This window comes from Panthera tigris, chromosome A2 (assembly GCF_018350195.1).
Source record: "Panthera tigris isolate Pti1 chromosome A2, P.tigris_Pti1_mat1.1, whole genome shotgun sequence".
Classification (NCBI taxonomy): Eukaryota; Metazoa; Chordata; class Mammalia; order Carnivora; family Felidae; genus Panthera; species Panthera tigris.
In genome coordinates, this window is record NC_056661.1 from 51,381,240 (window position 1) to 51,409,116 (window position 27,877).

Genomic DNA, 27,877 nt, shown 5'->3' on the forward strand with positions numbered 1-27,877 from the left:
AATTTATATAATTAGCTTCCAATGCTGGATGTTGAGGTGGTTTCATTCTTGTTACTACAAAGTGCTCCTTCCAAAGAGGCTGTACCAATTTACACGGAATCAGGTATGGGAATGCATTTCCCCCCATCCTCAGCTACAAAGAATATTATCATGCTTCTTGATCATTGCTGATTAATAGGTGAAAATTTATAATTTTATTCGTATTTTTAAGTGACAAGTGGAGCCATTATTTTCAGATATTAAAGAGCCTTTCGTAATTTGTGTGTTTCTTGGTTCATTTCTGCTTCCTTGGTTCATTTTATTTTTTTTTTAAGTTTTTAATTCTAGTTACTTAACATCTGTTTCTATTTTAATACTTAATTATCTTATTAAGACAGTTTTTTACATAGTAAGGACATCAGCCCTTTTTTATGTGTTGCATTTTTCTAATATTCTTTTAACTTTGATATTTTTGCCCGGCAGAAATTTTACATTTTAGATTTTTGTATCGTCTTTTTTTCCCTGTGGCTCCTAACTTCCAACTCTGCCACTCTCTGGGTGTGTCACTTGGTCTCTGAACCAGTTTCCTGCTCTGCAAATGGGGTCATGATGTTAGTGCGGGTTCGAGGAGAGTATCGGGACCTGAACGCGTCTAGCTAAGGGTTGAAGCGCTGAGCAGCAGGGAGAGACACTGTAGGGTAGGGGTTCGCGGACGCCCCCAGAGCCGTGGAACGTTGGCGGGCGGAACTGCGGCCCTCCCTAGCTTCGCGCTCTTCGGGCCCACGTGAGTGGCTCCGCCCCGCCTTGCTTCCGACCAATGCCTCCAAGCCTCCTGACCAACAGGCGAGCTCCGTCTTGCTCGGAGTCCCGCCCCCTGCCGATTCGAGCAATGGGCGTCCCCAGTTCGGCGCAGGACCCGCCCCCGCCGCACGCCGGGCCGTGGGCCGCAGGGCTCGTTCCGGGAGGCGGGCGCAGCGGAGGCCGGTGTGGCCGGAGCTCGGGCGGAGGCCGGGCGCGGGCTGCAAGACTGGGGCGGGAGGCGAGCGGGCGGCCGGGGTGGGACGTTCCGGCCGTGGGGGCGGCGGGGGCGGCGTCTGGGCTGCGGCGGCAGGGGTCACCGGGCGAGCCGGAGGGTGTCTCGTGGCGGCCGAGCGCCGCACCGCTGCCTCCTGAGGGGCGGCTCGGGCCCCTAGGGCCCCGGGCTGGTCGGCGGGGCCGCGGGAGCAGGGCGGGCTGCGCGCCGGGTCTGGCCCTGCCCTGCGGCCCGCCCTCGGCATTCCGGGCCTCTGGACCACGCGCCCCCCCCAACCCCCCAAAGGCTGAGGGTCTGGTAGCCATGTGTGGACCCTAAAGCGCCTTGTAGTCTTTTGAAGCGCTTTGACATCTCGGAAGGGCTCTGTACTGCAAACTAAATCGTAGCAATTTGTAATCCCGGAAGCGCTTTGACATCTCCCTAGTAGCGCTGTGCAAACTGAAGCGCTTGGCGATCGCGGAAGCACGTTGTGGGGTTTGGAAACCAAACCGACGCCCTTAGTAAATCTTGGATCGTTTTGACTAAGGCGAAGCGCTTTGGAATCGCGAACAGTAGAAGCGCGTTGGTATCTCCGAAACCTTGAGAACTGTGATGGGCAGTGGAAAGAACGGGGAAAGGTCAGTGAGGCCCCTGGCTCTGACCTGGCTTGCCCTCCTCCAGGGGGCCCTGGGATGGCGGGGGTCTGCGGAGGGGTGGTGTTGGAATCCAGGCCCCCTCTTTACTTTGCAGGTGCCCATGGCGTCGGAGCGGCGCAAGGTCAAGTACCACTGGAGCAGCACTTCGGAAGGGTGTCCCCGCAAGCGCAGCTGCCTCAGGGAGCCCGGTGATGTGGCCCCCTCCAGCCGGTCAGCTCCTAGCTCTGCGTCGCGTTCAGGAGGCACCAGCAGCCCCAAGCGCCTGAAAGCCCAGAAGGAGGACGATGTGGCCTGCACCCCGGGGTTGCCCTGGGGCTCATCCTGCCGCAGAAATTCTTCCTCCTCCTCCTCCTCTTCCTCCTCCTCTTCCTCCTCCTCGCATTCCTCTGGCCCAGGTGTGGGCGGGGCTGCCCCCAAAGGCTGCCTGATTCGGAGCACACGGGGATTCCTGTCATCGTCCAGAGGATCCCCTCTTCGCTCTGCCAACCCCTCTCCGGAAGAAATGGCTTCTCTAGAGGAGGAAGCCTGCAGCCTTAAGGTAGGTGACTGGGAAGTCTTGCAGTCGGTGAAGCCCTTGCACGTGGCTTCAGATATTGGTGGCAGGAAACTAAGAAGGGTCATGTCTTTAAAGACCTCTGGGGTCTTCCCAGAGGTCTACGCAAACTCCGAACACCCAGCAGTTGGTCGGAGCGGGGGGGGGGGGGGGGGGGGGCGGGCGGGGAGGGGGCAGGCTAAAGTGCCATAGAGAGGTAGTTTTCAAACTTGGCAGCGCTTCAAAACTATTTGGAAAAGCTTTAAGGTGCTTGTGCCTGTTTCTCATTCTCATTTAATTGGGCTAGGGTGTGGTCTGGGTTTCCAGATTTTTAAATGCTCCTCAAGTAACTGTAATGTGCAGTTTAGGTTGAAGGATTACTGCATTAGAAGGGGCATGGCAAGTTCAAGAGACACCGCTGTGTTTATGTCAGTTGTAAATGTAAGGAATGGTGCCCTTGTAATTTGAACCTTTCTGAGTCACAGAACTGAGAATCAAAATTTGGTTCTTGGGCCGCCTGGGTTGCTCAGCTGGTTGGGAGGCTGACTTCGCCTCAGGTCATGATCTCACAGTCTTTAGCTTGAGCCCTGCATTGGGCTCTGTGCTAACAGCTCAGAGCCTGGAGCTGGCTTGAATTCTTTGTATCCCTCCCTCTCTTCCCTTCCCCCACTTGTGGTGTCCCCCCCACTGCCCACTCAAAAATAAACATTTAAAAAATAAAAAAAATAAAAAAAAGAACTTGGTTCTTGGTGTGGCTTTTCACCAGAGTTAACGGTTTCTAGCACCTTGGGATTTTGCTTGGTGGGTAGGGTAGCATCTGTTTTGGAGCTTAAATATTTAGTTCCCCATTAGGAACATGCAGGAGGATTTCTCAGAGGAGGTAGATTTCATCCACCCCTTCATTTTATATTAACTTAAAAAAAGATGGATAAAATTTTCTCAGCCTTTTGCTTTTGAGAGGGAGGTGGTGGTGGTGAGGGAACGTTGAACATGAGTCTGTGAGAAGTAGAAGCAAATGTAATTCATCTCTCATGGTCTGCTGTTTCCCCAGTGGAGAGGGTGAGTACTAGCTAATGTCACCGGCTCTACCATGAGCTTCATCCACTCTTCCAGTCAGGTTTGGAACAAATATTTATCGAGGGCCTAGATTGTCACAGGCAGTGCTCTAGTTGCTTGAGATTCTCCAGGAACAAAACGGACGTCACCGCCCTCTTAAGAGTTTGCCATCTGGTTTTGCAGCTCTGGACCTTAGAAGGTGAGGAGTTGTGTATGTGGAGGAGTGGAAGAAAAGTCATAGTTGGGTGAGATGAGCTGCCTTCCGATAAAGTGATCTTACAAAAGAAATAAAAGGCAATGAGGAAAGTGGATTGATCTATGAACTTTGGCTCACTGGTTAAATTACATGGAACTGAGAAATTAGGCTGTCGTTGGCTGTTGATCCTGTGGATCTCTTAGGTGAAGTGGGCCGGGTGTTCTCACTGTGCACCTCACACGACTCTTGTATGGCACGTGGATTTTTTTGTTTTTGTGATTTCAGATTCTTACGTCTTTGGCGTAAGAATACATATTGAATATGATTCAAATGTAAATCAGGTGAATATCAGTCTTGGCCCGTATAATTTAATCTTGCCATTAATCCTTGACATGATTCACTTGATTTGGGCACAGCATAAAATAATGTCAATTGATTAAGTTTTACTTTGGTGACAATTAGAGATAGAATGAAGCCCTTCAAGAGGGGCGGGAATCTTTGGTTGGTCTTTCAGGGGTGCTGTATTCCTGGCTCAGGCTGTCCTGCAGACCAGGAACCAAGATTTGAAGATATAGCCTCTGATCCAGGTGGGTGTAAGTCTATCATGGACCCATCTGTATCTCATTTAGGCCTAAGGGCCTTCTTATGCCAAAAGCAATTTAATGGTTAGCTGCGGAGTCATGAGTAGTCCGGTCCTGTCTCAGAAGTTGTGAGGTTAGTGCTTTGCCTTCAGTCCATAAGCTCTTGAGGGTTCCTGAGTACCAAGCACTCTGCTGGATTGTGGAGCCGTGAGATGGCTTCTCAGGAGCACATGTTTTGGGGGGAGGCTTGAGAAGTCACGAGACTGCCTCGCGATGTGGTGCGTGGAGCATATGAGTGAGCCCAGGATGGAGGCTAGCGAGCGAGGTGGGGGCAGGTTGCAGCAGGGCTTTAGTAGCCAAGGGAGTTTGGATTTTGTTCTAAGCCATTAGAGAGTTCTATAGAACTCTGTACACGGGGAAGGCAGATTAGCATCTTTGAAAGGTCACTCATGTTCCGTGAGGATAGAACATGAGCATGTTGATACTGTTAATCCTAATTCTTCCTCTCTAGCCCTGCTAAGGGTTGTTCCTATAGTGCTTGCTAGTTTGAAAACAAGGTGTGGTACTGGCCTCATCTTGATGAAATACAAAATGCCTTTCTTAGTTTCCTCTCAGTCTGCACCTCTGCCCCTCTTGCTCTGCAGCCACGTCCAGCTTGTTTGTCTAGTAAGTCGTAAGTCCTAAGTCCCGTCAGCAAGCACAGCCCAGCGGCACTCACAAAAAAATGGCAGGTCCCCCCTTCAGGTCCTTCTAAGGTCCCCTTACTCTTACTTTCTACCCACTTATCCGCCTGTTCTTCTTCATTTGCTCTGTAAACTTTGGGGTACACCCTTGGCTTTGTGTGTGGGTCCCGCATCATCTGTCTCCTCCCTAGTTTCAGCACTGAGGTCTCAGCCAGGTCACAGGATATTCACAGGGGAAGATGCTTGCTTGAGTCTTTTCTGGCTGCAATAACAATGCCGCAGACTGGGTAGCTTGTAAACAGTGGAAAATTATTTCTTACTGTTCTGGAGGCTGGAGTCTGAGATCAAGGGGTCAGCATGGTTGCGTGAGGGCCCTTTTCTGGGTTGCAGATTTCTCCTTCTGTCTTCACATGGCAGAGGGGACAGGGAAGCTCTCTTGGGGCCTCTTAGATGAGAGCGCTAATCACATTCATGGGGCCTCCACTTTCATGACCTAATCACTTCCCAAATGACCCACCTAGTACCATGACCTTGAGGTTAGAGTTCACCAAAGGAATTTTGGAGGGACCCATTCAGACCATGGCTAGACTAGGCAATTTGGAATCACTAGATGCCTGCTGGCCCAGCCTCTTAATATTTATTCCTTATTACCTCTATCTAGGACAGTTGTTGGAGAAGTTTTCTCAAATTCTAATGGTGGCTGAAGATCTTCGTTTACTCTTAGAGTAAGAGTTAAATTTATCTGTTGTGAACACCTTCACCTACCTGGCCTTTAGTCTTTAGTATGACCTACCTAAATTTCTACTTTCAACGTAGGGAAGGAAGACTGGAAGGGAAAAAATTGAGCATTTATGATGTGATAGACCTTTATCAAATATGATTTTCAATGTTTGACCCATAAGCTCTCATATAATCTTGAGAGGCTTGTGAAATAGGGAGTAATATCTTTACATGTCAGTTAACAAATATTTACATATCGATTAACAAATGTTTGAGCACCTAGTATGTGTAGGCTCTGGGAAAAGAGGCTCAGAAATGTTAAGTAACTTGACCAAGGCCGTATACTTGTATGTGGTGAAGCTGTGCTGTAGTCCCAGATCTGTGGGACTTCAAAGCCTGTGTTCTTTCCAGTGCGGCCCTCTGGAGCACCTGCTCTGTTCTGGCCCAGTGTTAGAATGAGGGATGGAGAGATGAGGAGGGCAAGATCCTCCCCTTGAGGAGCTCTCTGCAGGGTGGCACAGCCCAGACATAGGAAGCCATTGTGTATGTTGGCTCTCGAATGACAGAGCTTTCCTGTGTGATCGTGGTTCCTGCATATTCACCCAGCAGATGTCCAGTGCTCGGGTGGTAGTCCGTGCTAGCGCTTGGAGGTGCGAAGAATAAGGCCGTGGTTGAAGCACTGAAAAGTCATTCATCACTGAGCATTGTGTGGAGTGCTGTAACAGGGGTATTTAAAGTACTGAGAGTCAGAGGGATGAATGACTAACCATCGAGAAAGTCCTCACGGAAGAGGTGCCCTCGCTTGCATTTGCTCCAGCACCTTTCTTCATTCCCGGGCACTTGGGTGTGTGGAGAAAGCTGGGAGATGATGCTGGAAAAGAAGCTTGGGGTTGAGCCTGTGAATGGCTTCCGATGTCATGCTCGGGAGGTGGGGATGTATCCTGTGGGCAAATGCAGCACGAAGGGTTTTAAGCAGAGGCGTGATGGGGCACCTGGGTGGCTCAGTCAGTTAAGCGTCCGACTTCAGCTCAAGTCATGATCTCGTGGTCCATGAGTTCGAGTCCCACATCAGGCTCTGTGCTGACAGCTCAGAGCCTGGAGTCTCCTTCAGATTCTGTGTCTCCCTCTCTCTCTGCCCCTCCCCTGCTCACACTCTGTCTCTCTCCCTCTCAAAAATAAATAAACATTAAGAAAAAATTAAGCAGAGGTGTGAGGTTGCCAGATTTTAGAACTCCTCTGGCGCACTCTAGAGAAAGGATGGGAGGGATTAGGCAGGAACTGGGTAAGAACTGTTGGCAGTTGTGCAGGTGGGTGAGGACTAGGGCTGGAACAGCATCTCCACTGAGTCTTTGCCCCACCTTCAGAGGTGGATAATTCACCAAGCCATGCTGCCAGGAAAAATGAAATCTCTCCTTTAAGGAGCCAGGTTGTTGGCCTTTTCTCTTGAACTTTCTGCCTAATCTTTAACTTTATAGCCTCCTATTCTGAAAGTCTTCGGTAACCTGGATCCATTTCGGGTCCTCACGGCCTTTGACATCTCAGCCTTTGCTGCTATTTCTCAATTTTCATATTTTTGCCATTCTCCTTTGGTTTCCAGGATATTAGGGGGTACTTGAGTTTGCCTCCTAGTTCTGCCACTTACAAGGCATATGGCAGTTTCCCTCTCTGTACAAGAGGGATGACAGCTGTGCCATCTCTGAATTGTAAGTCACAAGGTAACACAAGGTATGTTATTTGAATTCGAACACTTTTTTTCTCCCACAAGGATAGTCCTGGTTTTCTTTACCAGGATGGGCAAAATGGTGGTCCATAAGCTGAATGCGGCCTGCTGGGTCCTCAAAGTACTCAAAATTTTGGAAATTGCACATTAAAAATATATGCCTCCTGTCCAGACCTCTGCCTTGAACCGGGGACTTGAGGGACCTTCTTCTCCTTCCCTACTTTCTACTCCCTTTTCCTGTGTTATTTTTCTCTCTGGCACTTTTTACTCTCTAACATATATATTGCCTTTATTCTGGTTTTCCCTTTGCTCACCAACTAGAATGTAAGGTGCAGTAAGCAGGTGTTTTGGTATGCTTTATTGAATGCTAAACCCCCAGATCCAGAAGCGTGCCTGCCAGCATATAGTAAGTGCTCAACAAAAAATTGCTGACTGGATGAAAAAATGAGTTAAATTTGAGATTTCTTGTTTTACTTGGAAAACCAGAATCTTTAACTCTGGATCTGTACTTCCAAGCGGTGGCAATTGGTTTGAGATGAGGAGCTGTGACCCATCAGACAGTACAGGCGCTCCTCTGTTTGCTGTCGACCTTGTCTTTCCGTGCTGTCCTACACCTGCCCTCGGCCAGGGGTTGGAGGGTGAGGAGAGGGGTAGCTCATGGCCCAGGGAGAGGTAGAGAAGTCAAAGAAGGGATTTGGAGCCTTCCAGGATGAATAGTAGTTTGTGAAATGTGAAATGAATACTAAGGCAAGGGTATTCCAAGCAAAGGAGATTAGATTTGCCTATAAAGGTGTATAAGAGGGTGTGACGGGAATGCTGGAGGCTGGCAGGTGGTTGGTGGTAGAGATGCGGGCGGTGGAGAAGCAGGCTGGGAAGTTGTGGCTGTGCCCTGTAAGGCAAGCCCAGGGAACCTCCAAGTTCATTTTTAATATTTGTTAGATTTTCTCAAATAAGGAAAGGTACCAAAAAAAATGGTTTATAATCTCCTTTCCCAGATAATCCCTGTAGACAATTAAAAAAAAGTGTTTACCATGTTAGAAAATTCAGAGGTTCAAAATGAAAGTAAAAACCACCTTTCCCGTCCATTTCGTCAAAGCTAGTAGATGCCAACAATTTGAGTACTGCTAGTAAAAAAATAGCATGCCCTGTTAGTGTCTAGATTTATATATTTCAAAAGCCTTAAAAAAAAACAGACAACAACCAAAGATGATATGTGCTTCCTGGAAAGAGTTCAAATAATATGAGAAGTGTGTAAAATAAGAGGGTAAACCTCTTTATGTAACCACTTGCTTCCTGATGGACAGTAGAGAAAAAGTATCAGCGACCTTAGTGTGGCGTTCTCTCTCTGTCTATATACTTGAGAGGAATTTAATGCAAATGAATTAGAACAAGTTGTAGGGACTATAGAAGGCCTTGGGATAATGGTCAGTCTAGGTCCTGGCTGGGAAGGTTTGGACTTCATTGCTTTTGAGATGATTCTAGAGGAAGATGTGTTGAGTGTTCTTACCCCAGGCTGGGATTAGATTGGATGCATTTCACAGTAAATTAACATTGAGAACAAATAGTGTAGCTCCTGGAATGAGTGAGTGCTGAGGGGAAGGAAAGAAGGGACTGAGACTTGACCTGTGTCTCTGAGGAGATTTGAGGTCGGGGGTAGTTATAGTCTCTGGACTGACCCTGGTGCATTCTCTGGGAGACGAGACACCTCCCAGCACCAAGGTTTTGATTTGGGGGAAGGAGTTTGTAGAGAATTTCAATAAGGCTTGCACCCTGCCCTCAGGACTTGGGAGATTGGAGTCTATTGCTCCCTGGGTCCTTAGGTCTCTTGGACTCTTAGATGTGGGATTGGGTTAATTGACCCTTTTATTGCTGAAATTTTGGGGTTCTCTTTTGTGTATGTGTGTTCTGAAGTGTTTGGTGGTAGTCCTTGGCCTTAAGGAACTTACATTCTAGTGTTTTTAGAGTGTTTATCTCTCAGTTCATTCCTGCCCCCTACAGTATGAGCGTATGATCTAATGAGCAGTAGAAAGTGAATAGTAAGAAATGGCAGCAATTCAGGCCCTTTTACAGTGGTACTTCTCAATAGGTTGGGATGGAAACCACCTCCAGGAGAGAATCTTTGTCTTAGCCACTGTCACTTTGCCTATGATTGGTGCAGCCACCACTGATTTATGATTTGCTGAGTCCTTGCTATATGAAATCGCCCTTGGGACAACCCTTTCATGATCTGTGATTTTTTTTTTTCCCCCTTCCAGGTTGATTCGAAAGATAGTTCTCGTAACTCCACAAACTCTGAATTTGCAGCCGAAGCTGAGGGTCAGAATGACACAATTGAGGAACCAAACAAGGTCCAGAAAAGGAAGAGGGATAGGTTTCGAGACCAAGGCTCTACAATGATCTACTTGAAGGCTATCCAGGGCATCTTGGGAAAGTCGATGCCAAAAAGGAAGGGAGAGGCTTCCACTAGGGCCACACCAAACACAAGGGAGCGTCCCAGCCGTGGAGAAGGGCCAGCCAGGAGTGCCACTGTGTCTCCTCCTCGGAAAGGGAAAGAGTCAGCCCCAGAGGTAAGAGCAGAGGAGGAAAAGGCTGTGCTGGAGAGGACCAGCTTCTGCGACAGGAGAGTGGTGATAGACCCTCAGGAGAAACCCAGCGAGGAGACACCTGGTGACCGAAGGACAGTCATTGACAAGCATTCTCCACCTCTGGAGTTTTTGGATGACTCTGACTCTCATTTAGAAAGCCAGAAGGTGAGTTGAGCTTACACCAAGTGTTAGGTTTTTAGTTCTCTTGATTTTATGTTATTTGGCCTTTGTAGTTTGATCCTAGGTGTTCTTCATTAAAAGCAGCACTTGACTTACCCAGGATTCCAGGACGAATTGATGATTCTCTTCTAAAATACTTTCAGAGTTTCTAAGAAGTCTCAATACAGTGCTGAGTTTTCTTTCTTTAAGATTTTATTTTTAAGTAATCGCTGCACCAAACTTGGGGCTCAAACTCACAACCTTGAGAGCAGGAGTTGTATGCTCCACCAACTGAGCCAGCTAGGCACCCCCCAACCTTTTTTTTTTTTTTTTTAAATGTAGACTTTATGTTTGTTAGGGTGTGTGTGCCTGCCCTAACAAAATGGATAATGGCTTAAAGAAAATAGAAACTTGGCTTCAGAAGAATGGCTTCGTAGTTTCAGGGACACTGGTGCCCTCTGTCTTGATGCCCTGTTCCCTCAGCTCAGTTTCCGTCTGTGATCTGAGTTGGCTACTCTGAAGGGACCCTGAGTACATTACATTGACATTCTAGCCAGTAGGAAGGGGAGAAGAGCAGAGGAAAGTACACTCCCTCTCTTTTAAGAACTTGGCTCAGAAGTTGTCCACATCATTTCTGCTTTTATTTATTGACACGAATCTAGAATCCTGGCCAATGCCTAGCTGCAAGAGACTCTGGAAAATTAACTTTCATCTGGGAGATTTACACCCAGATCACCTTTATTGCTCTTGAAGGAAAGAATGGTATTGGAGGGACACTAGCAATTTTTAACACAGTTTATAATTGGGGGGAAAAGTATTCCTCTGTTGTACCCATCTCTACTTATCCTTTACTTACATCTCTTGAGTAGCAGCTCCTTGAATCTCTTTAACTCTTTCTTCTAGTATCTCAATATTTCTCAGTGATCTTGCACTGTGTATTGATTTTCTAGTTGTAGACATCTATGGACGTGCTATGCAGAAGACGAGAATTTAGTTTGCTGCGCTAACTTTGGCAGCACCACACCCATGAACCTGTTATCTCTTCTCCTTGCAGCTCCCTGTGTTGTTGTCATACACTTTCTGGCTAAATCTATTGAAGATTTGTTATTCCCATGTTCCTAGCCCGAATCATCTAATATACTCTGATTACATTTTTTGTTTTGTTTTATTATTTTTGAGAGAGGCAGAGTGTGAGTGGGGGAGGGGCAGAGAGAGGGAAACAGAGAATCTGAAGCAGGTTTCCGACTCTGAGCTATCAGCACAGAGCCCGATGCAGGGCTTGAACCCAAAAACCGTGAGATCATGACCTGAGCCACCTGGGCGCCCCTGATTACATTCTTATAAAAAGTTTATCTTCCTTTGAGAGCATCACTGCCTTGTTTTTTCCCTTTAGTTTTCTTCATACCTGTCACTAATTCATCCCCAAACTGCTAGTGCCATAAAATTCTCCTCAATACTGTCAAAATAAGTAATCTGTTTTCTTCTTCCCTGTACTTGCCTTAGTTGTTGCCTTAGAATTCCCCCTTTTCCTGTTTCCTTTCATTTTTGCTTTCTTTGTGAGTAATTAAGGTAGGTGTATATAATACTGCCCGCCCCCCCCCCCATTTTTGACATACTTAATGTCTTGGTTTTTTAAAAATTTATAGATGTTTATTGTTGAGAGAGAGAGAGAGAGAGAGAGACAGAGCGACAGAGTGTGAGCAGGGAAGGGCAGAGAGAGAGGGAGACACAGAATCCAAAGCAGACTCCAGACTCTGAGCTGTCAGCATAGAGCCCGATGTGGGGCTCAAACTCAGGAGCCATGAGATCATGACCTGAGCTGAAGTTGGACACAACCGACTGAGCCACTCAGGCGCCCCTGACATACTTAATTTCTAGGAACACTAGTTTAATGTTTTGAGTATTCCTTTTTTAGAGCATCCTGTTATTGTTTGAGATTATCATGCCTTATCTCTTTGAGAATATTATAGGTTTGTTTTGAGTTTTCTTCTGCTTTCTGCACTATTTTTTCACTGAGTTTCCTTCTCATTTTTTTCCAAGTATTTTGGTTTCTATCTTTTGTGGTAGAGCTCTCCTGGGATGTGTTGGCTGTCTGTTCATATTTAAAGATGGAGCTTTCAAAAGATGATTGGAAGTCCTAAGTGCTGGCTTCAACGTAGAGTGATGACATTGGGTAATTTTGTGGGGGTCCCAACTGGATCTGTGGCTTGCTGTTCACAGGCTGCTCAGTGTCCCCCAGGGGAAATGCTCTGTTCCTCCACCTAGGAGATATACATCTGGCTGCTGCGGTTCTGGGAGTCAGGGTGAGGGAGGTACCTGGGTTGTCAACTGTCTAACGTGCGATGGTCCCTCACCCTTGATTGTGTGTCCATTGTCCCTGATTATTCCATAATCTCCTTGGCTCAACTTTTCCAAGTATGAACCTTAGTCTTTTGCTGGGTGGAGAAAGGGCGGACCCACCTGCACAGGATGAGAGGAGGGATCTGGGGACCTAACATCACAGATTCCAGCTCATTCTCCTGTTTTCATCTCTAGCTTTACCTTCATTTTCAGAGGTCGAATACTTCCAACTGAGTCTTTTGGGGGTCCTGTACTGTGGCTCACCCTGGGTTTTTCTCACTACAGGCTTAGGTTTTGGCTGTCTCTGATCTGCTTATCTGATAACTGTTCATCTGTCTGCTTTCTAGCGGCTGATTTTTGTGTAATTAGCTTTGCTGTTTATTCTATATGCTTTCTCTTTGTAGGTTTATGTCTTTTCAAGTCATTTCCTATAATTTTCAAAGGGTTTTTTGGCAGGAAGGACAAAAACCACATGTGCTATATTTAACTGGAAATCTCAAGAACAATATGTTTTATAACCTACTTTTTCTACTAACTATATAATGGCTGCGTTTCCTGTCTGATGTTGATCATGATCTTGTTGGGCCACCTGAAATTCCTTTGTATGGATGAACTTTCCAAACTTACCCAGACTTCTATTTGTCAGGCAGGGCATTTAGATTGTCTTTGTTAAGTATGCATTTGGAGGAGGCATGAAATGGTAGGTAAGCACTGAGTGTTGGGATCAGGTAATAAGGGGTCATACCTTGGCCACCTGAACTGTGATCATGAGAAAGCCGCTTAACCTCTTTGAGCCCCAGTTTCATCTGTGTAAAAGTCACAGTTCTTGAAATCTTATCATGGTTAAACAAAAGGATCAGCAGACTTATTTTGTAAAGGGTCAGGTCATATCTTAGGTGTTGTGAACTATGTGGCCTGCATTGGAACTATTCAGTTTTGCTGTAGAAGCATGAAAACAGAGATGGTATTTAAGTGCACAGGCCTGACTGTTCAGTAAAACTTTGTTTACACCAACAGGGAGTGCATTGGATTTGGCTTATGGGTCACAGTTTGCTGAACTGATAAATGAAAACGCTTTGCTCAGTGACTAAGTATATAGTAGGACCTCAGTAAATGTAACTTTAAATTTTACCATATTTGTGTGAACCTAAGGCAATCTTCAATATAGGTAACCTTCCATTTTCTTAAGAAAACTCAAAAACCTTTTCTTGGCCAACTTGACTAAGCCTTTCAGGAACTTAGATCACATAATCATAAGTCTGTTTATGGTATGTATTTGTAGTTACACTTGCATTTTCAAATTCATATATTTTCCCCACTCTGCCATTTTTCCCACTCACTCATTTCATTAAATTTTATTGAACCTTTGCACATGTCTTTGACATGGTCTTTGCTGTCACTGGAGTTACTTTTTGAGTCAAGTAGTGTGATTTCCTGAACTTCCCTGATAATAAGAATGGAAAATCTGACTCAGGAGGTCTGAGATGGGCATTGATGTTTGTTTGTTTGTTTGTTTGAATGTTTTTATTTTTTTTGGGGGGGAGGGTCAGATAGAAGGGAGACACAGAATCTGAAGCAGGCTCCAGGCTATGAGCTGTCCTCACAAAGCCTGATGCGGGGCTTGAACTCGTGAACTGAGAGATCATGACCTGAGCCAAAGTCAGATGCTTAACCGACTGAGCCACCCAGGTGCTCCTCAAGTATTTTTCCAATGTCTCTTTATGTGCAGTCATTTACCATACTGCTTTTTAAGAGTGATAATTTAAAAAAAATTTTTTTTAATGTTTATTTCTGAGAGAGAGAGACAGAGTGTAAGCGGGGGAGGGACAGAGAGAGAGGGAGACACAAAATCTGAAGCAGGCTCCAGGCTCTGAGTTGTCAGCACAGAGCCCGATGCGGGGCTCGAACTCACAGACAGCAAGATCATGACCTGAGCTGAAGTCGGACGCCCAACCGACTGAGCCACCCAGGTGTCCCAAGAGTGATATTTAAAAAACAAAAAGTGCGGGGCCCCTGGGTGGCTCAGTTGGTTGAGTGACCGACTTCGGCTCAGGTCATGATCTCACAGTTTGAGTCCGAGCCCCGCGTCGGGCTCCATGCTGACAGCTTGGAGCCTGGATCCTGCTTCAAATTCTGTGTCTCCCCCTCTGTCTGCCCCTTCCCTGCTCATGCTCCATGTGTCTCTCTCTCAATAATAAGTAAACGTTAAAAAATTAAAAAAAAAAAATAAAAAAATAAAAAAAAAGTGCTCTTTAAAAGGTTTGTTGAAAATGACGTTGGGCAAACTGTGAGGTCATATCCTCCAGAAATGATTATTAAATCTGGTACATCTCTTTGCTTAACCCCACCCCTCTATTTTTAAGAAATGAATTATTTAGGGAACCTTCCTATAAGCATCCAACATTAGCTTGGTTGAGGTCCGTTTGGGGTCATTTGTCCTCCTCACATAAAAGAACGTACATCTTGCAATACAGGAGACTTTGTAAGAACTAGCATATAAAATGCCCCCTTTCTGAGGGGTTATCTTCAGGGATAAAACCTTACCTTCTGTTCAGGTGCTTTCTGTAATTTTAATCAGATTAGTTATTTAAAGAAATGGCAGAATAACTTTAAAGAGCTGGATTGCAAAGATGTTAATTGCATCTGAGAATGGTTTTAACTTTCAAATGCACATATACAAAAGTAATGATTCTAGTGTGTCTTAGTGGAAAAAAGGAAAAAAAAAAACAAACTTGTCCAGCTGTAGCAAGACTGCAAGTTTTTATTGTCTACGTTGGTGGAAATTTCCACCATAAGTAAGATGGTTTTTGAAGGATTATTCTCCCTTAGAGATTAACTTGTAGAAAACTTTTTTTTTTTTTTTTTTTTTTAAGTAAACTCTGTGTCCAATGTGGAGCTTGAACTTGCAACCCTGACATCAAGAGTCACACACTCCACTGACTGAGCCAGTCAGACGCCCCTGAAAAACCTTTTATGGGAAATTTCAAGCATATTCAAAGTAAATAGACTAGTGTAACAAATCACCCAGTTGCCTGTCACCCACCTTCAGGAGTTCAGATTAAATGTTAAATGTGCTGCAATTTAGGTTATCTTGTATCTTAGAAAATATTATTTTTTTAAAAATATTTTTTTTTAATGTTTGTTTATTTTTGAGAGGGAGAGAGACAGAGACAGAGCATGAGCAGGGGAGGGGCGGAGAGAAAGGAAGACGCAGAATCTGAAGCAGGCTCCATGCTCTGAACTGTCAGCACAGAGCCTGATGCAGGGCTCGAACTTACGAACTGTGAGATTGTAACCTGAGTGGAAGCCAGACGCTTAACTGACTGAGCAACCCAGGCACCCCTAGAAAAGGTTCTTGTTTGGATATTTCTGTTACTCAGGAAAGGAGTAGCAAGAAGAAAATCTAAAGTGGGAAAGTATCCTATGGGAAGTTTATAATTCATTAACATTTTTGTGACCAGTAAAATGTGACCATTTTGTTTCCTTTTGGAGTATGGGTAGAGGTATGGAAGGTTAGTATCCTCAGTAGAAACAAAAAAAGATTTCTTTTCCATTTTAAGGAAGTAATCAATTTATTCATCAGGCTTCTTTAGAATGAATTTTTTGTTATGTGATTTGTATTTGCTTATACAAGTATTTTTAGGAAAACACTTTGTAAAGTGTGTTTTGCTGCTCAAGCTGACTGGTCCTGGAGGGTATAGATGGCTTCGTTAACTAAAAGAAACTAGGAACAGTCTTTTTTGCATGAGTTGAGATCTATGTGTTTACTGTATTTCTCAAACCTGATTTGTATAAAAGTGACATGGAGAATTAAATACGGATTCTTTGGGACCCTGTTGAATTAAAATCTCTTAGGGTGGGGTAGCCTTAAAAAGCCCCCAGTTGGTTCCAATATGAAGCTAAGTTCAGGAACCATTGCCCCATTTATTCTACAGATTAATTCATCAAATATTTGTGAGCACGGTATGCTAGGCACTGTTGTAAGTGTTTGGAAGATATGAGTGAAGAAACCAAAAATTCCTGACCTTCGGGACTTCTGTTTTAGGCAAAGCTAAATTGATTTAATGTAATGTGATCCACTTAACCATTGCCATGTAGTGGCTGAAACTAAATGTTTTACTTTGCTCTCAGTTTTGTGAGTGAGGAATTCAGAAAGGTCTGGACAAGGCAGGTCTTGCTTGGGGGTGGAGGTGGTGGTCTGTCATGTGCTTCTGATGCAGTTCTTGGGAGGCCTGCATTCCGAAAGTTCATCAGGGCTGGACGGGCAAGGTGCTTGCTCATGTGGCTGGCAGTTGATGCTGGCACCTACATGGGACCTCTCTAGCGTATGGTCTCGGCGTTCTGGCCTCTTCTATGGTGGCTGGCTTCCCTGGGAGGAGCAAGCTGTCAGAACAGAGGGGAAGCTGTAAGGCTGTTCTGACCTAGCCTTGGAAGTTGTCCAGTGTCCCTCCTGCTGTGCTCTCCTGAGTGTTCTCCTGTGAGTCACTAGGTTGCCTTAGGTTTGAGGGGAAGGGAGGGGTCACAAACCCCACCTCTCCATGGGGAGTAGTGTTAAAAGCATTTGCAGACACATCTTAAAACCACCTTGACTGTGCAGTTTGCATTTGGAATGTATTGGAGACACGTTAGAGATGAGACCTGCTGGGTGCTGCTTTTCTCTAAAATCCCCAGCACACCAGGTGTTCTAGAGAGCAGATTTTCTCCAAAGGGATCATTCAGAAAGGGAGTGCAGGAATAGCATCCCCTTTAGGGATGGTATTCTAAGACTGTGGTCACAGTTGTTTTCCTGAACCTGATATGACTGGTTATAGCTGTAACCTGGCTCACATTCTGGAAATTACAAGGAAACCAGGCAGAAAGTAAGCCAATGCAAGGCCTTCACTGTGGCCAGAAAGACAAGCCAGAGTTTATGTTCTGTGATGACAGAGTGTGAGAGGCTGTCTTCATTCACACAGGAGGGCTCACCCGTTGTTTGTTTTCTTTTCTGCAGCCTAAAGAAAGGGAGGTGGTGATAGAGCGCACCTCTTCAGGAAGTGACTGGTCTGATGTAGACGAAGTCTCCACAGTCCGATTCTCTCAGGAGGAGCCCGGCTCACTGAAACCCTCCACAGTTCCAGAGCCTTCTGCCTTCCCCACTGACTATGTCATGTACCCAGCTCATTTGTACAGTAGTCCGTGGTGTGACTATGCCAGCTATTGGACCAGCAGCCCCAAGCTTTGCGGCTACCCCTCTGTGGGCGCCGGCAGTGACACGCTGCAGGCAGGGCGGAGCAACCGGGGCCTCCTGAGTGATTGTCCCCCTAACTCTGCAGCAACTTCCCAGAATACTTCCAGAGACCAGGAGGCAACAGAGGAAGGCACATCCCAGAACTCCCGTTCATTTCATTTCTCCAGAAGCTCGGAAGAAGAGGTGAAGGAGAAAAGAGCACTCCAGGAGGAGATGGCACCACGTCCCTGCGGAGGCCACGCATCCGGCTCCCTGCCAAGGAGCCATCGGGGATCAGGCCTAGAAGAGGGTTTCATCGATACCCACTGTCACCTGGACATGCTGTATTCCAAGTTGTCTTTCAAAGGGTCCTTTACCAAGTTCAGAAAAATTTATAGCAGCTCCTTCCCTAAGGAATTTCAGGGCTGCATCTCTGACTTCTGTGATCCTCGGACACTGACTGATTGCCTGTGGGAGGAGCTCTTGAAAGAGGATCTGGTTTGGGGGGCCTTTGGCTGTCATCCTCATTTTGCACGTTACTACAGTGAGAGTCAAGAAAGAAATCTTTTGCAAGCCTTAAGGCACCCCAAGGCTGTGGCATTTGGGGAAATGGGCTTGGATTACTCGTATAAGTGCACCACGCCTGTCCCAGAACAGCACAAGGTAATGAGGGTCTCCTTAGTTTGCTCACAGTTTTATTTCCTCTGTCAGTTGTTGAAACCCAACAGTAAAGCTTTCTCTGCTCTCGTATCTAGAGAATTCAGAGCCCCTAAAAATGTGATGGCTCTTGTCCAGACCCTCAAGATGTTACTTGTCACATGATTCACCAACTATTTCTTTACACTTGATTGTGTAGGAGAGGGGGATAGGTACTCTGTGACATCTTATGGCATGATATATATATATGGCAAGACATTTGTTACTCTTTTTGGGAGGCAACCAATTTTGTTCAAACTATATTTTTAATCTGATTCTAAAGTTAAGTATGTTAGTAGCAGAATATTTTGAAAATACAAAAACATGTAAAGAGAATTTCCCATCCTGCCAGAGATGACGACTATTACCCATCTTAGTACTTGCCCCTGTCCAAGTATTGTTTTGAGCACAGACATTTGCCAGAGGAAGGGTGGTTCGAGTATTTCAGTGGAAGTTTCTGATTTGGGAAGGAGCAGGACAAGAGGAAAGACCCTCCCACGTTGTCACTGCTCACACTGCCAGGTTGCATTTGTTGTAGAATTTGTTGTGTGCTGTCTTCGTGCTGATGATGCCTGGTAGGCTGGGTCTGCATGCCCAGTACGTTCCAGGCCTTGGTGAGAGGGCTCGTGGATGCCAGCCTGGGCAGAGTTTAGCAAGCCAGCTTTCCCTTTAGCATTGTCCCCTGCCCGGCTCGGTCAACCTCTGCCATGCACTGATACTGTGCCCCATTGATGCTTGCATCTGTGGTTAACGGTGTGAGTTAAGAGAGGGAATCTTGTAGAGTCAGAGGTTTCTTAGTTTTCCCTTGACCAAAGAGAAAGTTTAGAGAAGGTGTGGTACTCTTCTGCTGAAGGACTCCAGACCTTTATACACCTTTAGGAGAGAGATTCCAATTTGAATACAGTTGTCCATGGCAACCAACTTGCGTGCAAGGCTTAAGAGTTAATTTACATAAGAAACGATTTCAGATGCTCAGATGCTCCCAAAGGATCTCTTTAAGATGAGTTTTCTAGGACCTGCTACGGTTACTAAATTTGGAACAGGGTGATTTTGACTTGATCTAATTTTCAGACAGGTGGGATTTTATTTGTGCAAATGTTTTCAATTTTTTACTTTAGTGAGTTTCTAGTGTAAATAGTGTTTGTGTTCAGAATTAGGTTTGTCTTACACAAACCTCTTGCGTGTCCACAGTTCTTTTCGCTAATACTAGAAAGCTTGCAGTTCCTGGCTTGTGGCAGTCATAAACTAGTCCAAAGTGAATGGAAGAATAGCTAAATCTGAAGACATAGAAAACAGATTTTTAAGAAAGTGAGGAATATTAATATTCAGCTTTCCTGGTTTGTTTCCCTGGCTCAATGCAGGTGTGGTATGGAAAGAGGAACAGTTGAGAAATGTATGCACTAAGGCAACTGGAAGGAAGAAGAGTATTGTGTTTAATTGTATAGCTGGGGTTGATTGAATGGCTACTATGTGCCAAGAAATGTACTAAGTATTTCACAGTAACTTTTCCCTTTATTAAGTTATTATGGTAACGGGGCACCTGCGTAGCTCAGTTGGTTGAGTGTCCACCTTCAGCTCAGGTCATGATCTCACGGTTTGTGAGTTTGAGCCCAGTGTCAGGCTCTGTGCTGACAACTCAGGGCCTGGAGCCTGCTTTGGATTCTGTGTCTCCCTCTCTCTGCCTCTCTCCTGCTCATGCTCTGTCTCTCTGTCTCTCAAAAATAAACATTAAAAAAAAAAGTTATTATGGTATCAGATCTGCACGTAGAGGCCCATAGGGCGTGCCGTGCAACAGACATCTTGAAGGTGTAGCAGAGGGTGATAAAATCCTGTGGATATCATCTGGCTTGGTGAGAGGGGACTCATGACTGGAAAATGGCGATTCAGAGGAAACACATAGCTGGCAGCGGGAGGGGAAGATAAAATATTTCTGTAGAACACTGACGACCATCAGGCTGGATGGAGGAAGTGGATGCCTTGTTCTTGATGTAAATCTACACTCAGGCACCAAAGTGAGAAGTGGTGGGACCTAACAGCTACAATAGGTGGATGTCTGCACGGAGTTGGATTTACCTAAAAGCAGAGTGGTTGACAAGTTCTTGATGAATATTTTACCTTATGAAGGGAAGAAGATAAGCTGATGGAAGAAACCGTATCTGGCTAAGTGATAGGGTGCCAGCTCTGGTTGGTTATTAGAGCTTGGTTTCTGTTACCTAGTATTTTCTGGAAGGATTGGGAAACAGAGGAAAGCAAAAGAATTGGGGGAAAATTCAATAGTTACCCTGCTACTCAGAGTGAACCACTGTTAACTTTTTCCTTGCTTATCTGTGTGTTCGTAGATTTAACTGCCTATTGACTCCTAAGAGTTAGTTCCTGGATAGTTCAGGTATGAGTTGCACACATCAGCTAGCATGACTATCAGAATCTCTTGGTATCTGGTTTCAAAAGACAGGGAGAGTGGACTGGCCTTCCCTACCTGGGCTGTCTGATCCAGGCGGTTTTTGCCTCTAGTTGTGTTTGACTGAAATTAATTACTGGGGAATTGAGTATGCAAGAGCTGCCTGGGCCACCCCTAGGAGAGACTGATTGACTCAGGAATTCCTGGAAATAATGGATCCGTGGGAGAACCAGAGCTCGTACAGGCAGAAGAAGAGTAATTATGCTGGGTCAGTAGCTTCCCCCCGCTTGATTCCCTACTGGTGTTTGTCAGCTGGATTCCTGGTGATGACAAATGCTCTAGGTAGCTCCAACCCAGCCACAGGGTCCTGCCTTTTAACACGTCTTCTCCCATCTGCCTGTTTTTGAAATTTGGATGTTTTACAAAATATTGTATTTTTAGTATAATTGTCCCTTGTAGAATTGCAAGGAACAAATGGCATGTCTAACAAGAACCTGTCATAGAATCATATGTCCATGCTTTTTAAAAAAGAAGTTAGGAAACAAAAATTAGTTTTGAATGTTTTTTCCACTTCTGAAAAGGTTCTGGTTTCAAATATATTTTGAAAAAAATAGACTTTTTATAACAGCTTTGTAGTATTCTACCCTAAGGCTATAGTTTGCCATTATGAACAATTTTTTAGAAGCAGGAATTAAGCCTTGGAAATTGAATCTCTTGTGACCTCCGGCTTCTGGAGGGACCCAAGGAGGGCAGCTGTGTTGGGGAGGGGATCCAGCGAGCTGTAGATACAGGGCTAGACCGTCTTTGAAGACTCTACCAAGCATTCTAAGATTTTGGTGTCTGTGGTCATTTTCCTTTTGTTGAAAACACAGGTTAAACAAGAATGACATCAGAATTGGTATTGGTTCACTGTCACTGTTAGAAGAGGAAGCCCAAGCATTGGACTTGAAGATGTCATTCTCAAGTGAATATTACAGGACTCAAATTACCAATAGTAGTTTATTTGATGTTAAAAATGCAAACATGAATTCTGTTCCACTGTTAAAAAAAAAAACTCATGGAAACATTGTTTTAGATGAGGTCATTTGTTTATAATGAATTAATACTTGTGTTCTAAAGCTGAACTTGTTAGAGGAAAGGATAAGTTCTAGCCCCTTTTTTATTTAAATTCTTAACAATATGTGTATTTTACTAGTGATTTAAAAGTGGCTAGAGTTTGTTGTTGTTTTTTAAAGGTTAAAAAAATGAAAGGTAGTGTATCAGTAGGTATTCACCTAGAAGGATATCTGATTTTGGTTGAGTAAAGAAAGTGAGTTGGAGAAAATAGGTAGTTTATTTTTTCAAATACTTGAGCACCTTTTGAGATCCACACATTGTGCGGGTGTGTGTGTGTGTGTGTGTGTGTGTGTGTGTGTGTGTGTGTGTATGCACGTACAACTTTGGAACTTGCGTGGAAGGGGATTACCTCTTGGGGGTAGGCGTAGAGATGGGTACGGTGAGGGGAAGGACATTTAACTTGATGTCCCTGAGCCCTGCCCTGCCCCTGCAACCCCACATAAGCATTGCATGGTGGTTGCTCTGTGGAGTGCCAGGGTTCAGATGTGGATTGTGGTGCTCCAGCTTCCAGCTGCGGATCCCTTGCCCTCTCTTGGAACCTCCTCTTCTTCAACTGCATGACGGGCCAACAATAGTACCTTACCTTAGGGTGCTTGCGAGAATCACAGGAATACACCTAAAGAGCTCTGAGCTCTACCTGTGAGTCAGCACCCAGTAAGCGTTAGCTGTTATTATAATACATTATGTAGTCTGCAGAATTGGGGACGATGGAGGTGCTCACTGCTCTGGGTGTTGTGGAGGTAACAGGCTTCTGGAGTGGCTCTGACCCACAGGTGTCCCTGTGCCTTCTCCCAGGTGTTTGAGAGACAGCTGCAGCTGGCCGTATCTCTGAAGAAGCCCTTGGTGATCCACTGCCGAGAAGCTGACGAAGATCTGCTGAACATCATGAAAAAATTTGTGCCCTCAGACTACAAGATCCATAGGTTAGAAGGCTGGAGCTTCGGTGGGCAAATGAGAGGAACACTTCTTTCTGTGTAGGATATTAGTTGGAAAAAGGAAAACTCACTGAGGAGAGGATGATCCTATCAGGTCTTTGTGACATAGTATCCCTTCTAAAGATGAAGTATTAGATTCAATCATGTGAGATTTCTGATATTTGACCATTTTTCACTTACACAATGGCAATTTCATATGGTTTGAACTAATATCCTAAATCACCTCTGAGCAACAAAGGGGCTTTCGTGACCCCGGTCCCTGGTGGCAGGCTACAGTGGAGTCTGAGCTCTCAGAGATGAAGGCCCTTGATCTGGGGAGAGATCACTGTGTTGTCCAGTGACTTAGCAAATAGAGATCATTCCAGGGCACCAAAAAAGAAATTCTTTCCTTTTTTGAATTTGAAAGTTCATTTTCTAGCCATTGAATTTCACGATGCATTTAATCTGAATTGTATCTAGGGGCTCAGTGTGGTAAACTCTTGATCTCCTACCTGGAAGATCAATGCCTACCTGTCCTAGGCATTTGGCTCGGGGTCCCTGGGAGCAGCTGTGGAGGCTGGCAAGTGACTTCCCGCAGAGAGTAGGGCTGAGTCGGGCATAAGGTGCTGTGGGAGCCAGAAGAGGGGCTGTTAGCTTAGCTTTGCTAGAAAGGGGCCAGGAGGTATTGCCTGGGCTGGCTCTTTCAAGATGGGTGAGATGGGTTAACTGAAAAAACGGAGCCTAGAACCCAAACCAGGTGTTGACAGGCAGCAGAAGGCAGTGGATTATCAGGCTAGACCGCCGCCTTTCAGGTGCCCAAGCGGAGAGGGCGACCTCTCTGATTGTTGTAGCACACACCAGAGATGAGGCACCATCCCTCAGCCCTTTTGGGTGGGTGGGTTGGCTTCTCATGGCTTTGTTTGGGGATGGCTTTGAAGGAAGTCTAATGGGGGACAGGTAAACCAGGGCCAAGACGGCTCAGCGAGGTGTTGTGGCTGGAAGAAGCCCTGAATTTTCCGATTGGTTAACAATATAACAGTGGCTTAAGAACATGAATGGATAACACATTCAGAGAAAATTGACCTGTAGTCCCACTCTCTGATATCTTCATTTTTTTGTTTGCTTCCAGTTCATTTGGCTGCAGACATAGTTTTTTACCTATTGTAACTGTAATCTTGGAGGGGCCACAGGTTTTAAGTCTGCTTCTCTTCTCGTGTTATAAGCGCACCCTGTCCCTATATTGCTGCTGGATATTCCCTGTGGTGGCCACTTCGAGTGGCTGCGTGGGATTGGGCGCAGTGATGGGCTAACTGCTGAGCTTTGATCGCTGAGAGTCACCTTGGGTCTTACCGTGTTGGAACCATGGTGTTCCCATCTGGCTACTGTGGAGTCCTTCTCTTGGATGAAATCTTTGTGTTTCTGGGAATTTGTCCACACAAAATCATTTGAAAGGGCCACTGTGTCTTGGGGGCAGTTGGGGGCTATTGCAAAGGGGGCTGTGAGAGGGGCCCTGATCTGGAAACCCTACCCTCCCCCCCACCAGGCACTGCTTCACTGGCAGCTACCCAGTCATCGAGCCTCTGCTGAAGCACTTCCCCAACATGTCTGTGGGCTTCACAGCAGTCCTGACTTACTCCTCGGCCTGGGAGGCCCGGGAAGCTCTGAAGCAGATCCCCCTGGAGAGAATCATTGTGGAAACGGACGCTCCCTACTTCCTGCCCCGACAGGTAGGGGTGGGTCATCAGGCTGAGTTGAGGCGGGTGTGGGGGGGAGGGGGGCGGTCACCTTTGCAAGGTTGGCAGGCCCAGAGCCCCAGTGACTTCCAGGTTTCACCCTTGGCTGTGTAGATGTCTCCTTGTTGTTGCTCTGCAGAACCAAAAGTCTAGGGGGCTGAGAAGCTGAAGGGTAACCACTCTCTTCCAGGCAGTGCAAAGCCCTACCCTGTAGAGGGTAGTCCAAGGAAGCGTGGGACCCTGCTCACCCAGAGCCCCCCATGACTAGGACTCTCCCTGCACCTGCAGGTAAAGGGGTCTCTACAGGGCAGCCCCAAAGAGGTCCTTGCTGGGGAAGGGACGGGGAGGGGGATCTGTGTAATGACTGTGCACAGAAGGCACAGTGATGTTCTGAATGCTTGATGTCTTCCAGGTTCCGAAAAGCCTCTGCCAGTATGCCCACCCAGGCCTGGCCTTGCATACGGTCCGAGAGATTGCGAGGGTCAAAGATCAGCCGCTCTCCCACACCTTGGCCATCCTGCGTGAGAACACCAGCCGCCTCTACAATCTTTAAGCAGAGAGGGTGCAGTCAGGAGAAAAAGGTCAGACTAGAAAAGGTCATCAAGATCATGTTACATGTTTTTTAAAAATCAGGACAAAAATTGGTTTCTCTGCATCTTCTTACTGGAGAGAATGTAGAACATAGGGTGAGCATTTAGCCTGATCTGTCTTGAGTGAACTTGGTTTGGGACCTTCTTCCTTTTCTCTCCCCACCCCTCCAGGACAACCAGTGGCCTGACAGAAGATGGGCTGGTTTGCTCTCTGCCTGTATGTCCCAGGTCAGGGATGTGTCTGAAGAGAGCCCCTTGGAACGGAGGAAACCAGGACAGGATGTTTGCCTCGAAGCCCCGTCCTAAAGCTCTACTTCCGGCCGGGGGGTGGGGTGGGGAGCAGCGTGAAGCAAGGCACGGGTAGGGTCTACCTCCCGGGGCAGTCAGTGACGCAGGAAGGGGCTGAGAGGAGGGCGCAGCGAGTTCGCCACTCCCAAGTCCTGGTGCTCTGCAGCCTGCGACTTTGAGCAGTCTTCACAGACCCTCTCCTACTCGTCTGAGCACCTGTGTGTGTGTAACTCAGCTCCTGGGTCTCCGATATAAAGATGAACTCCCAAGTGGGAAACCTCCTCTGGGGGACGTTAACTGGAGCCTTGTCTCGGAGGTTTATGGTCCTCCAACCGAGAAGTCCTCCGCTTCTTTCCCTGGATAATGCTTCGGTTCGGCTGTCCCCGCTGCTGCCTCAGCTCTGCTTCAGCATGAGTGGAAGACCTTGGCTGCTCATCTCACTGGTTCTTCTGCCATCGGTCTGGAGGGGCGGGGGACGCTCACTGTCCGGGGGAAGTCCTGGCCAATAGGGATATGGACAGACTGGGGGACTCCAGGACGAGGCCTTTGGGAGGAAGAGGACCCCTGAGAAGGTGTTTCTGCTTACCGATGCCCCCAGGGCTACAGCTCGGTTGTGTTCATCTGGTAACGGTTCAGTTTGCAGCAGATGCGACCTGCTAGTCTGCTGTTGGGACGTCTCACCTGCCTGTTGCTCCATTTTTGCCCCATTCTCCTGGAACACTGGACCAAGAATACTTCTGTTTCATTCCATGTAACAGCCCCTTATGTGCCCCACCCGGGTTGAGAGGTAAACCAGTTTAATTCTTCAGAACTCTGTTGGGGCTGCTCAGCCATGGTGTTGCTTTTGCCACACATGATCTTAGCCAAAAGGCCGAGAAGCGATGGTGTTGCTTATGCCGAACAAACAGGCCTGGTGTCTCTGCCTTTCAGTCCCCTCCCAGGGCTCTCTCTCCCTTGCCTTTGCCTCATCTGTGTCCTTTCTCCCATGTTGGAAGTGAGCGCCTCTCCTTTGACTTTTGAGAGGCTGGGTCGTCAGGTTCTAAGCTGTGCTCTGCTCCCTGCCTGGTATATCTGTTACAGGCCCTGGAAGGTTCTAATGGTTGAGGGTTAAGTGTGAGGACACTCTGCACTTTGTCCAAAAGGATCCTTTACCCCAATCTCCCACAGTAAGACGGGACACCTTCAGTCCCTTGTCTGTTTCTTGGAGGCCAGTAGCTTAATTCGTGAAATCCATCACTTAATGCTGGATTTCTCTAGGGGTTTTTGGAAGGTGCATTTGAGCCTCGTAAGCTGAAAGGGAATGGACTTAACGTTTCATAGCTGGTGTTTCTGTCTTGGCCTGGTGCACGTGTCACTGGCCTGGGAAGCAGGCCTTGATTCACTGTTGGCCTTCCATGGCTCAGCTGCGTGGCATTGTCTGTGCCTCCAGTTTGCCAACGCGGGGAATCGGGGGCTTGCTGTCCTGCTTGGAGGACTAAGTATTTCAGAGCGCTCTGTTGTCCCGCAAGTGAACTGCAGCCTGTACACCTCCTTTACAACAAGCCCTGTCAGTCAATACTCGCTGCACTGGAAGCAGAGTGGTCCTGTGCTAGAGGGCTAAAAGTGATGACTAAGTGGATGTCTCTGAGCCTGTGCAGTCTCCCTGCCAAGGTAAAGCACAAGGTGCTATGTACTCTCCTCTCTAGGGTTTAAGATGATCATTTCTGTGCTGTTACACAGTGGAACATGACTTGTGTGGGCGGTGAAAGCTGGTGGGCATTGTTTTTGACTTGATGGCTGACTTGATTGTTTTTGCTGTGCTGCCGGAATGCCTCTGTATGTCCCCCTGCCCCTTTTGGCCATCTCTTTCTGAAAATAAAGTGATGGGTCTTTAGCCAGCTCCCGTGCCCTCTGTGGTTGGTTACACTTCTCAGAGTGATAACAATCAAGTTGTTGCCCAGCCTTGTAACCTGAGAATCCAAAGTTGGGGAGAAATTCTCGGGTATACATGTTATGTCTCTGCAAAATTAAACTGGTAATAAGAATACCTGGTACCTTCCTTCTTCAGAGTTCTGCTGCCCTCGAACATTAACCCATTTTACTGCCTGGGAATTCCGATGTACTGCTGCTTAGCAGTACACAGATCTTTGCTTTTCCTTTCTCCCCCCGGAGCACTGCAGTAGGAGAAACGGAGTACACAAGGGTAGTGTTGACAGATCTGTTGTAGTGAGGGGAGTCTTTGGACTATGGCCTCCTCTGATGCCTCTGGGCAAACTTGGGAGGAAATTCTGTGTCACTACTTTCAGTCGGTCCTCTAATTTTGTGCCAAGGTATTACTGAACACAAGTGCACAAGCCAGAAGTAAGCCTGTAAAAAGGAAGGCTGTGTTCCAAGAATGCTACAGATGCCTGTGCTGATTTGACGCCTGTGCTGATGCCTCGTTCGAGACACGGTCATCGATGATGCATCTTCAGCATAATTCCATCACTTTGTTTCCTCCATTCCTTCCCAGGAGAGCACACGGTTGATGGCATCTGCTCAGGGGTAGTCCTATTTGTGGCTAGAAATCTGCTGCTCTCGGCTCTTGTGGTGCTTCCATCTTTTCCTCTGTATTAAGTTTGGGACCAGTTACTTATTGTTTACCGTCAGCACGTTCACGTTTGCATCAGTTTTATAAAATAAGGGCAAATGGCCACTGAGCTACATAGTGACGGAACAGACTGCATCAAACAGAGATG

At 46.5% G+C, this 27,877-nt stretch overlaps 1 protein-coding gene across 2 annotated transcripts; it reads left to right on the plus strand.

The window, feature by feature from the left end:
• Positions 1–1,122: 1,122 nt before the first annotated feature.
• Positions 1,123–27,186, plus strand: TATDN2 (TatD DNase domain containing 2). Of its 2 annotated transcripts, none has more exons than XR_006214961.1 (8): positions 1,123–1,629; positions 1,742–2,185; positions 9,391–9,885; positions 17,210–18,088; positions 22,431–22,558; positions 24,093–24,276; positions 24,473–24,570; positions 24,695–24,779. XR_006214961.1 is itself a non-coding variant. In XM_007099214.3 (8 exons), exons 2-7 carry the CDS (start codon positions 1,748–1,750, stop codon positions 24,833–24,835), a joined length of 2,265 nt encoding a protein of 754 aa, XP_007099276.3. In that variant the 5' UTR covers positions 1,123–1,629; positions 1,742–1,747; the 3' UTR covers positions 24,836–24,863; positions 25,044–27,186. The 2 variants fall into 2 exon arrangements, 1 of the variants encoding a protein (XP_007099276.3); XM_007099214.3 differs by lacking the exon at positions 24,473–24,570 and adding an exon at positions 25,044–27,186 and having other exon boundaries at positions 24,695–24,863.
• The last annotated feature ends 691 nt before the right edge of the window (positions 27,187–27,877 follow it).

Coding starts and splice junctions, on each gene's coding strand:
- TATDN2 (XM_007099214.3), top strand. CDS start 1,748: ATGGCGTCGGAGCGGCGCAAGGTCAAGTACCACTGGAGCAGCACTTCG. Junction 2,186..9,390: donor AGGAAGCCTGCAGCCTTAAG/GTAGGTGACTGG, acceptor TCCCCCTTCCAG/GTTGATTCGAAAGATAGTTC. Junction 18,089..22,430: donor CTGTCCCAGAACAGCACAAG/GTAATGAGGGTC, acceptor GCCTTCTCCCAG/GTGTTTGAGAGACAGCTGCA.